Source organism: Canis lupus, chromosome 24 (assembly GCF_003254725.2).
Source record: "Canis lupus dingo isolate Sandy chromosome 24, ASM325472v2, whole genome shotgun sequence".
NCBI classification, from domain to species: domain Eukaryota; kingdom Metazoa; phylum Chordata; class Mammalia; order Carnivora; family Canidae; genus Canis; species Canis lupus.
The window spans coordinates 35857701-35869073 of NC_064266.1; the positions used below are offsets into that span (position 1 = coordinate 35857701).

At 38.6% G+C, this 11373-nt stretch overlaps 1 protein-coding gene across 3 annotated transcripts in view; it reads left to right on the plus strand.

Annotated features, from left to right (window-relative positions):
* Positions 1-9792, plus strand: part of CSE1L (chromosome segregation 1 like) — a 46479-nt gene extending 36687 nt beyond the window's left edge. For all 3 annotated transcript variants that reach the window (XM_035705481.2, XM_035705483.2, XM_035705488.2), the window contains 10 exons: positions 175-278; positions 1899-1996; positions 3425-3575; positions 3721-3929; positions 4532-4629; positions 4730-4815; positions 5217-5298; positions 6667-6813; positions 7549-7780; positions 9329-9792. In XM_035705481.2, coding sequence (XP_035561374.1) covers positions 175-278; positions 1899-1996; positions 3425-3575; positions 3721-3929; positions 4532-4629; positions 4730-4815; positions 5217-5298; positions 6667-6813; positions 7549-7780; positions 9329-9418 — 1297 coding nt within the window. In that variant the 3' untranslated portion in view covers positions 9419-9792. The remainder of the gene's footprint in view (positions 1-174; positions 279-1898; positions 1997-3424; positions 3576-3720; positions 3930-4531; positions 4630-4729; positions 4816-5216; positions 5299-6666; positions 6814-7548; positions 7781-9328) is intronic.
* The last annotated feature ends 1581 nt before the right edge of the window (positions 9793-11373 follow it).

Below are 11373 nucleotides of genomic sequence, written 5' to 3' on the forward strand. Positions count from 1 at the left end.
AGGAACTTAACATTAACACATGTAAACAGCTACTTTCTTAAGCTGTCTGTTGATCTTGGTGGTGGGAGACAGCTCGCTATTATGCCAAGAAGTGTGATTCAGTGGTTGCTGAGGGTGCTCCAGCGTGGCCGGCTCAAGCGTTGGCAGTGACTGAAGCTGTTTTCTCATCTATAGCTTTACAGCCGCAGAAATCGCACCGTTTGTTGAGATTCTGCTAACAAACCTTTTCAAAGCTCTCACACTTCCTGGCTCTTCAGAAAATGAATATATTATGAAAGGTAGGCCGTTTCCCTGGTATACAGACTGTAAGAATCCCGTCTCTGATTTACAGGGGTGAATGCTCTGAGTTGTGCTTCAGGTTACATAGTCTATGGACCAGATACTGTTGGTTAAGAATTAGGTAGGCTTAGATATTTTTAAATGGAAAACATTTTGTTTACTGCTAACTGTTTTCAGAAAAAATTTAACCCTAGTTTGATGTAGAGTTACTCTTGTTAAAGAAAAAGTAACAGGCTCCCTTTTTCTTTACCTGGATTGAATTTCTTGAAGGCAAAGATCAGCTGAGACATTTCTTGATGGCATGTTAGACTAGGTCTTGGTGTGAAACCTGGGTACACTTTCTAGGCTCCACACATATCCTGCCTCCATGGAGCTACTGCCAAGAATATGAGCAGCTGTAAGCACCTGCCCACTGCTACATCAGGAGAGTGTCGTGGTGACAGTTCCGACTTGAGGGGCAGTGTTAGTCACTGTTGCACTCCAAGAGCCTAGCTGTGTCTCACTCATACGAAATGCTTTGCAAATAAACTGTCCCTGATGGCAGGTCAGGTCCCCTGGGGTAGGGTATGTTGTGTATGTGTGTGTATGTGTGTTCATATGTGTGGATAAGACTGTATCTAGGTGTGTATTTGTGTGTTTTCAGCACCATACTTCTCCCTACGGTGATGCGTGACTACTATTGTTTAATGTCCGTTCCTGTGAGGTTAATTGGCGTATAGTCTCATTACTGTGTTTTTGGGATATGCGAGAGCACATAGATGTGATATCTTCTCAATAAGTACTATTGGATGAGTGAGTGAATAGACTCCGCCAGCCCAGAGCGGGGCACTGGTCCTTCCTCTAACCCCTTGACCCAGCTCAAGAAACACTTTCTCTAGAGAGTACGGGGTCTGTAGTGGTTAGCTAGATGGAAGGTGAATCTGCCTCAGGTAGACACAAAGTTTAGGAGGCAAGAGAGGATATCTGTGCCTGACATGTAGCTGCTGTACTTAGTAAGCATCTATTCTACTTGTGCAGAAACAGTTATGTATATTTTTAGCTTAATAATGATATATCTTCCATGCCACATGATTTTTGGCATCTGTTAATGAGCAGCATTCTTGTGGTGTGGACCTTCTGCAGCTTTATATGTATTTTTAGATTTATGGGCGGGGGGGGGGCCTCCTAATCTCTCTCTTTGGAGGGAGATGTGCAGGTGGTTTCTCTCTGTTTTTGGTAGACTGCAATGTGTCCGTTAGGCTAGGGCTAAACTGCCCCTGATTTCTAAGTGAGAGAGACTGGAAACTGCTCTTCCAACGGCTGAACAGCCACCTCTCCCACCCACCCCCACCCCCGTCATTTTACCACTTCCTCCTGCTTCGTGTCTGCTTCTTCACTTATTATTTCTAATTGTCCCCCTTTTCTTTTAAGCCTTAGGCCTTCTGAAAGTAGCCAAACTGTTTTCAGGCCTTGGTGTAATATTGAAAGGAAGGATTGTTTTTAAATAGAGCTATCTGGGGGTTGTTTAAGGGTCTTAAAATTTTGGTGATGAATCAGTGGACTGTTTTTTTATTCTTTCCCTAATCACTACTTTGTTCAGAAGTTTAACTATTTGTTCTTGCTGTTTTTATATTTTACAGCTATTATGAGAAGCTTTTCCCTCCTACAAGAAGCCATAATCCCTTACATCCCCACACTCATCTCTCAGCTTACACAGAAGCTATTAGCTGTTAGTAAGGTAACAAGACCAGTTCTAAAGTATAGTTGCTGTTTAACTTACACTCCAAATTGTGTGAGCCTCAGAACTCTCTGGCAGTGGTTCAGGCATCGGAAAACTCTGGATTCCTCCTGACCAGTAGTTAAGTGGCTTTTAAAAAGTATGGGGAGGTCTTAGATTGGAGACTTGGCAGCAGTTACCTTTATAAGTGCAGGCCCAGAAATTGAAAATGTTTCATTTGAATTATTCTCATTTTAAAAAGTAACATGTTTCATTGAATCAAAAATTGATCCGAAGTGATTTTAAGTGGCGGAAAGAAGAAAGCAGGCTTTGTACAAGTGGACACAAAAAATGCTACTCAGATTTTTATAATATGGTGCAGTCCTTTGTGTCTGGTCTCCTTTGCTCTTATTTCCCCCAAGTAAAGTCCATTCCTTTTGAACAGAAATGTTACAGATAGGGTGGCTCAGCGGTTTGGCACCGCCTTCAGCCCAGGGTGTGATCCTGGAGACCCAGGGTCGAGTCCCATGTCGGGCTCCCTGCATGGAGCCTGCCTCTCCCTCTGCCTGTGTCTCTGCCTCTCTCTGTGTCTCTCGTGAATAAATAAATAAAATCTTTAAAAAAAAATGTTACAGATATTTTGATTCTTATTAATTCTAAGATTTAGAAAATAAAAGCTTAATGCTGTCAAAATTGAGATGCCTATTCCTAATTAGTCTGTGGAAAGGACATAAATTTATAGAAGTATGACAGGGACTTTGGAGGACAGTGATCATTTTCCCACTGAGTTCTGAGTAAGGGTGTTGAACTGCTTTTGGTCCTTGAGGAATTGAGAGAGATGTCAGGTTCTCCCCTGCCCCCCTTCCCCCACCATCTTTTGAGTTCATCAACTTCATATGGTAGCCTTCCAGGGATTCCATTTGAAGGAAAATAGGGTTATGTTGCTTTAAAAGTTTGAAAACCACTGATAGAAAAGATTGTCACTCTGCAGATACATTAAGACCCGTAGAGGTTAAGGCTTACCCAAGGTCCCATACAAGGCTAGGGACAGAGCCAGGACTTACATGTCCCTGCTCGTTTCTTCCACAACTGTTTACAGTGACGGGTCTAGGAGAGCACATGGGTTTAAGACAAGTTCCTTATAGCACTGGGAGCTGAAGCTTGTGGAGTTGTCTCCCTATGACTCCTGAGTTATTTTTCATAGTGGACTTTAGCCCATTAAATCCCCAAAGAAGCAGGCATTAGTGAGTATTGTTTTCTGAATTTTAATGTCCATATAAGACTTTAACATATATATAGGCAAGTGTAATTGATGTGTCTTTAATACTGATTTTTTAAAAAGATAGTCTCTCTTAATGTATTTTAGCAAGGGTAGGTATTTTATTTTAGGTATTTAACATAGTCACTTGGATTATTGGAAAATGGTAAGTTTTCTGTTTTTAATTTCAGAACCCAAGCAAACCTCACTTTAATCACTACATGTTTGAAGCAATATGTTTGTCCATAAGAATAACTTGCAAAGCTAACCCTGCTGCTGTTGTAAATTTTGAGGAGGCTTTGTTTCTGGTGTTTACTGAAATTTTACAAAATGATGTACAAGGTAAGTTAAATGAAGTTATTTTCTTTCTTTCTTAATAAAACTATTATAGTGGCTAATAAAATGGAGCCTGCCTGAGAGGTACGTGCCTTGTTGTGGGAGCCATTAGTTATGAAACTGACATCTCTGTTTTTACTTTTATCAACAGAATTTATTCCATACGTCTTTCAAGTGATGTCTTTGCTTCTGGAAACACACAAAAATGATATCCCGTCGTCTTATATGGCCTTATTTCCTCATCTCCTTCAGCCAGTGCTTTGGGAAAGAACAGGAAACATCCCTGCTCTAGTGAGGCTTCTCCAAGCATTCTTAGAACGTGGTTCAAACACAATAGCAAGTGCTGCAGCTGACAAAATTGTGAGTGAGATTTATTGTGATGTAACTCATTTTATAAGGTAGCTGAAAGAAACTGAGGATGGCAAATTTATAAAAATACTTCATTTAAAATAAATGTAACAGGGAAGTAGTAGAAAATATTGTGTATTTTATTATAATTAGGTAGCCTTTACTTTCTTTTTTTTGTTTTAACATTTTATTTATTTTATTAGAGAGAGAGAGCTAGCGCGCACGCAGCAGAGACACAGGCAGAGGGAGAAGCAGGCTCCCTGCAAGCAGTCTGATGTGGGACTCGATCCCGGGTCTCCAGGATCATGCCCTGGGCTGAAGGTGGCGCTAAACCGCTGAGCCACCCGGGCTGCCCACAATTAGGTAGCCTTTAATTATCTCCATGGTAGAAAATTAAAAAATAGAGCCAAGTAGGTTAATTTCAAGAACTTGACTTTAAGGCTTATTATGATAGGATATTTTCTATCTACACTTCAAAGTGAGAACAAAAGCAAAAACGCTTAACTATTAGAGTATGCACCCTTTTCCAAGATATCACCTGCTTAAGGTCTAACTTTTGGAACAGTTAATCCTTGCCTCTTTAACTGAGTATTATTTGATCTAATTTGTTGTAGCCTGGGTTATTAGGTGTCTTCCAGAAGCTAATTGCATCCAAAGCCAATGACCACCAAGGTTTTTATCTTCTAAACAGTATAATAGAGCACATGCCTCCGTGAGTATGAATATAACCCTCATTGTATGATTACTCAAGGACTATGAGGTACTTAGAATATGCTGACTTAATACACTGTTGCTTTTATTCAATTCTTTAGTGAGTCAGTTGATCAGTACAGGAAGCAAATCTTCATTCTACTATTCCAAAGACTTCAGAATTCCAAAACAACAAAGTTTATCAAGAGTAAGTAAAATCATTTGGCTATTTTTACAGAAATGATGAGGGAAAGTAGCTAAAACCCTTAGCCTTTATGATTACATATAAATGATTTATCAGTTATAAGCTATTTCTGTATTCTCCAAATATTGTAACTTTTATTTATTTATTTTTTTTTGTAACTTTTAAATATATTGTATTCCAAAGGTTAGTTTCTAAGTTTAGATATCAAAACATTTTTTTGTTTATACTGTATGTTAATTGTATAATAAAGGCAAATTTTTTTTAATTTTTTTTTAATAAAGGCAAATATTGATGTCAGAGTTAGCCATTTTAATGATTATAAGTATTTCACTGGGAGACTTGTGCTGAAATGCTTGTTCAGCAGTGAGGCCTCTGTACTGATACTCTGCATCTCCTTTCAACAGGCTTCTTAGTCTTTATTAATTTGTATTGCATAAAATATGGGGCACTGGCACTGCAAGAAATATTTGATGGTATACAACCAAAGTAAGTTTTGTTTTTATTATTTACTGTATTTTTTAAAGCAAAAAATTGACCTCTTTTAGCAGAAACCAGTATCTCTATTATCTTCGTGTTTTTTTTTTTTTTTTTTTAAGATTTTATTTATTCATGAGAGACAGAGTGAGAGAGAGAGAGAGAGAGAGAGAGAGAGGCAGAGACATAGGCAGAGGGAGAAGCAGGCTCCATGCAGGGAGCCCAATGTGGGACTCGATCCCGGGACTCCAGGATCACACCCTGGGCTGAAGGCAGTGGCGCTAAACCGCTGAGCTATCTGGGCTGCCCATCTTTGTGGTTTTCAAAATATTCTTAGAACTGTTGAGTTGCAAAGGAGAAAATCTCTGCAAACATTTTTCTAACTCCCAGCCCTGCCTCGACACCATCTGTGTTCTGTGTGATTCTGGATGGTTGGGATTCTCTCCAGGAGGCTGCCTTTGTTATGGCTAGTAGTGTGATTTTTCAGATAAAGGTCTTTGCTTTTCACTTAGTATATATATAAAGAATATAGTTAGGTAGTATTTCCTATTTCATGGGGAAAGGAAGGATAGAAGGAAATGATAGAGAACAATTTAGAGAAAAGAACTTGTAAGACCTCCATTTTGGTATTATGTCAAAAAAATTCCAAATTGACTGGAATGTAAAAAATGAATTCGTCTGAAAAGTAGTACCAGAAAATATGCTTTCCACCTGTAGAGATTTGTGGGGAAATCAGTTTCGTGCACTTATAGTGAGTAATCTTTCTGTGGAGCAAAAAGGAGGCACTTTTTACTTAGAGTATTAAAATGTCCAGTATCTTTGATACCCACTATTTCCACTTCTGGTAATTTTAGTGAAGTAGAATACTGAGGATGTTACATCATTAAGTGTCATGAAAAACTTTGCTCTTAGGATGTTTCCAATAACATTGGAATTGTTGGCCAAATAACTTTTTTAATATAGCCATTAACATTTACATCTGTACAGGTATGTAAGCATAGGGAGTTGAAAAGTTCATGATCTAGTAATGTTAAAATTAGTTACTGCTGGATGGTGGGTGATGGGCAGTTCTTTATTTTTTTTCTCTTGCCTGATTTTTCAGAGATTTTTTGAGTAAGAAAAACACAGGAGACAGAAAAGTAGCTGTGAAGATTCCACTTGAGCATAGACAATGATATTTCACAGAAGTTGTTGGTAGCACTTGGCCACTGGGTTTGAGGTTTCACTGTCTTGTCATCTCTATGTCTATGCCATTCAGTTGACCTAAAATAATAGCCTAGTTTTTTTGGATTTTATTATATTCCTAAGGAGTCAGTATAAATAACATCTAAACATTTCTCAGTTCAATTATAGTGATGGTCTAATACTTTACTTTAATAGAATGTTTGGAATGGTTTTGGAAAAAATCATTATTCCTGAAATTCAGAAAGTATCTGGAAATGTAGAGAAAAAGATTTGTGCGGTTGGCATAACCAAATTACTAACAGAATGTCCTCCAATGATGGACACAGAGTATACCAAGCTGTGGTAAGTACTCCAGACCTTTTGGAAATTACAATTTTCTTCCCTTATGGCTGCAGAATTAAGCTTATACTCTTGAGGGCTGAGAATTGGGTTTTCATCTTAGGTTCTCCACTAGCAACCATCAACCAAGACAGGACAATACGGGTCCTTCTGGGCCTAGAAAGATCTTGTTTCCTGATTCTTAACTTTATCGGAGGGGGTTCATGTGCCCCTCTGAGAATCTGGTGAAAGCTTCTGGTCTCCGTGATCTCTAGGAATGTTTATGACAGATACCCAACTAAATTCGCTTAAATCTTTAAGAGGAGAAACTGAATAGACTAAAGAGTATCTTATGTGCTTGTGCTCAGACTGGTATTCCTGGCTTTTCTCCACCTCTTGTGAGAACCTTTTCTCATTTTGGGTTTACTCAGGCACTCTCTTCCAGAAAGTGATCTGACGATTCAAGGCCTATCTTCTAACTAACTTCTAGCAGCAGTGAAGAAGGCTTCAGTCACAGCCAGCTGGACAGCTCTGGGAATGGTGTAGTTTCCATAAAGGAAATTGGGCTGTTGTGGCCAAAAGAGGTGAAGAATGGTTTCAGAGGATAGGTGCAAGATCTGATGTCTATCTTCTATTTCAAAGGTCCCTTGTAGCTCTTGAGACTGCCTCTATAATTTGTGTCCCTGAAGAATTGCTTTTTGTTTAGATCTTCAGAAGTATTCACTTAAACTTTTGTCTCCTTGTTTCCTTCAAATCCAGGACTCCTTTATTACAGTCTTTGATTGGCCTTTTTGAGTTACCTGAAGATGATACCATTCCTGATGAAGAACATTTTATTGACATAGAAGATACACCAGGGTATCAGACTGCCTTCTCACAATTGGCATTTGCTGGGAAAAAAGAGCATGATCCTGTGGGTCAAATGGTGAACAACCCCAAAATTCACCTGGCGCAGTCACTTCACAAACTATCTACTGCCTGTCCAGGAAGGGTAAGTGACTGTATTGTCAAATCACTCTGATTAATGGACACCTTTCTGGGAAGGCAAGAAGATAGTAGTTATTCTGGTGCCTATTTCATTGGTCAGCATGATCAAACATCCCACTGAATTACAGTTAGGCTTTAATTTTCTTTAGTTAGAATGATATGCTATAAATAGATTTTTTTTTTTTTTAAAGCATACGGTTTCTGGAATAAAGACAAAGCTGAAGATAAATCCCCTCAACATCCCCCCCCCCCCCCCCCCCCCTTTAAGTTGAAGCTTGAACTCATGACTCCCAAGAGCAAGAGTCTCATGCTTTTCTGACTGAGCCAGCTAGGTACTCTAAAACCTTTTGAATAGAAATGTATTTATTTCTAAGCTTTTTTTTTTTTTTTTTTTTGACTGCAACATATGCAAATAATGGATCATAGAGTAATCCTAATAACGGCTGTGAAGTTGGATTACCCAGCAATTTTTATAAGATCTTCTAGAGTTTTCAGTTTTTTAAAGAGATTTTATTTATTAGAGCAAGGGTGTGTGCACAAGTTGGGTAAGAGACAGAGGGAGAGGAAGAAGTAGACTCCCCGCTGAGCAGGGAGCCCAGCTTAGGGCCTGATTCCAGAACCCCGGAATCATGACCTAAGCCAGAGGCAGACGCTTAACCAACTAAACCACCCAGGCACCTTATTTTATTTTATTTTATTTTATTTTATTTTATTTTATTTTTTATTTTACTTTATTTTTTATTTTACTTTATTTTATTTTTTTTATTTTATTTTATTTTTATTTTACTTTATTTTATTTTATTTTTTATTTTACTTTATTTTTTATTTTACTTTATTTTATTTTATTTTTTATTTTACTTTATTTTATTTTTTATTTTACTTTATTTTATTTTATTTTACTTTTTTATTATTTTACTTTATTTTTCTTTTCTTTTTTCTCTTTTCTTTTCTTTCTTTTCTTTTCTTGATTTTACTTATTCATGAGAGACACAGAAAGAGAGGCGGAGACATAGGCAGAGGGAGAAGCAGGCTCCATGCAAGGAGCCCAACGTGGGACTCGATCCTGGGTCTCCAGGATCACACCCTGGGCTGAAGGCAGCGCTAAACCACTGAGCCACTCGGGCTGCCCAGGCGCCCCATTTTCAATGTTTTATTATAGAAAACATCAAACACATAGAAACACTATAGTGAACTTCACAAATTACCAGTATCCTACCAATCTTGTTATATTTGTTTCTTCTTGGACATCATGTCATTTCACCCATATGCACTTAATTACGCATCACTAACCAATAGGATTTTTTTTTTTTTGTTTTATTTTTGGCAAATCCCTCCAATGCCACTACCCCACTGAACAGCAGTAATTCCTTGCAGATTTGCTTTTTAGACCTATTCAGTTCTGAAGGCATAAAGCAGTTGAGATCCTTGGGATCCCTGGAAGAGTCATTGGTGACAGACTGCCCTTCCCATGCTGTGGCAATTCTGCTAGAGAATGTGGGGGTCCTGGTTTGTTAGGCTCTTGAACAACCAGCATGTTTCCCATCTCTCGTAGGTTCCATCAATGGTGAGCACCAGCCTCAATGCAGAAGCGCTCCAGTATCTCCAAGGATACCTTCAGGCAGCCAGTGTGACACTGCTTTGAACAGCACTTTCCAGATTGGCTAAGCCCACGATGGTTTCTGAGGAAATCACATAGATATCTGAGCACAGCTGCATTAAAGCAAGTTTTCCTTTTGAACTTGTCACAAATTCCATCTTGTAAAGAATATTAAATGTTGCTTTAAGCTGAACCTTGAGCAAATTAGGTGGTTTGTGTGATCATAAATAGAAGTGGGTGACTTTCCAGTGTGCAGCTTCAAGGGACAAGTATTAGTAGCCCAGTATATGATCATGAGTTGAGCAAGTTCAGTACATGATCATGAGTTGAGCATCTGCACTGTTTGGATAACTTTGAAATTTTGACGGACGCAGAGTGTGGAAACTTTTGTTACTAAAATCTTTTGTTTTGAGGCATCACCATTTGTGTTTCTCTCATCCTTTGTATTTTTGTTTCCTTAAGCTTTTATTGGAAATGTGAATAAGTAAAGCATCACTGCTGTTGCCAAGAAATGCATATTTCATAGTTTTAAATCTAATCAGCAATAAAAAAAAAGAGCCCTCAAATATGTATCTAAGAACATCTTAAGGATAAGTTTTTGGTGCTAATACTGTTACAATGAATGACTTCTTTTAAAAAATTGAAATTCAAACTTAGTCTTTCCTTACCAGGGAAAAGGGAACATTTTGGCTTGGGTCTATCAGAACTTTCCGGGACCCATTTCTAGGCGGCAGCATGAACTCTGGGCCAGATGGTTCCTTCTATGGATCGAAGAGAAATGCCCTGCCTGGCTTCACAAAGCTGTAGAGTACTTTAGACAGCATAGACATTTACCCTTTTTTGAGTGTCTGTCTTATTTGCAGATTGGTGGTTACTTGGAACTTTTCAAAGTATAGCATCTTAGAACCTGAGGTCTGGATGAGCCACAGAAGTGGGTATACACTAGCCAACAAGGCTGCCCTGGGTAGGTTCTGGGACAGTCCCTTTTTTTTTTTTTTTTTAAAGATTTTATTTACTTATGAGAGAGAGACACGCACACACAGAGGCAGAGGGAGAGAAGCAGGCTCCATGCAGGGAGCCCAATGTGGGACTGAATCCCGGGACTCCAGGATCCTGCCCTGGGCCAAAGGCAGGTGCTAAACCACTGAGGTTTAGACCATCTTAATTGATAGGTGCTAAATTACTTCTGGAATTATCTGTTCAATGGAGATTAAACTAGAATCTCATTCTGTACACATCAGTGATTTCTTTTAAAATTAGGGCACCTTAAATGCTTTTTTCTACACATGTTGTTTCTGTTTGTTTTTTTAAAAGATTTTGAGAGCGCGAGTGAGTGAGCATGAGCAGGGGAGGGGCAAGAGAGTGAAAAACACACTCTGTACTGAGCATGACATGGGGCTATCCCCAGACCCTGTGATCATGACATGAGCTGAAGGCAGACACCGAATTGGTTAACTGAGCCACCCAGGTACCCTTCACATGTTTTTTGTAGTGTTGCTTGAGAAACTGTCCGGCTTAATCTTAAGTGTTCTTGTACCAATCTACTCGTTTTTGTCTTGAGATAGTAATGGAAGTATTAAGTCATATATTTACTATTTACGTGGTCAGTGGCAGAAGAATATTGAGACAGTACTGGAATCTACTTTTGAAGTAGAAACAATTTCATACAGGTAAAAGTCTGGAATGGAAAACAGCTGGTGGGGATGGCTTATATTTGTTGCCTATATAAGCTCTGAGAGCACCCATTTGGGTCAAGCTCTTGGTGAACAGTTAAGTAAATGTACAGCACATCCTGTTTCACAGAACCCTTGCTTCAGTATCTTAACTTGGAGGACTGAGCAGGTTGTGAATTTTTTTCTTCAGATGACTGAGAAGATGGTTTGTTTTGTAAATGTGCCTTTTCTGAACAGAAAAACTGGTATCTTAACTCTGGCACAAGTCAGTAATTCTGTTTAAAAATGATTTAAAAAAAAGATTTTAGTTATTTATTCATGAGAGAC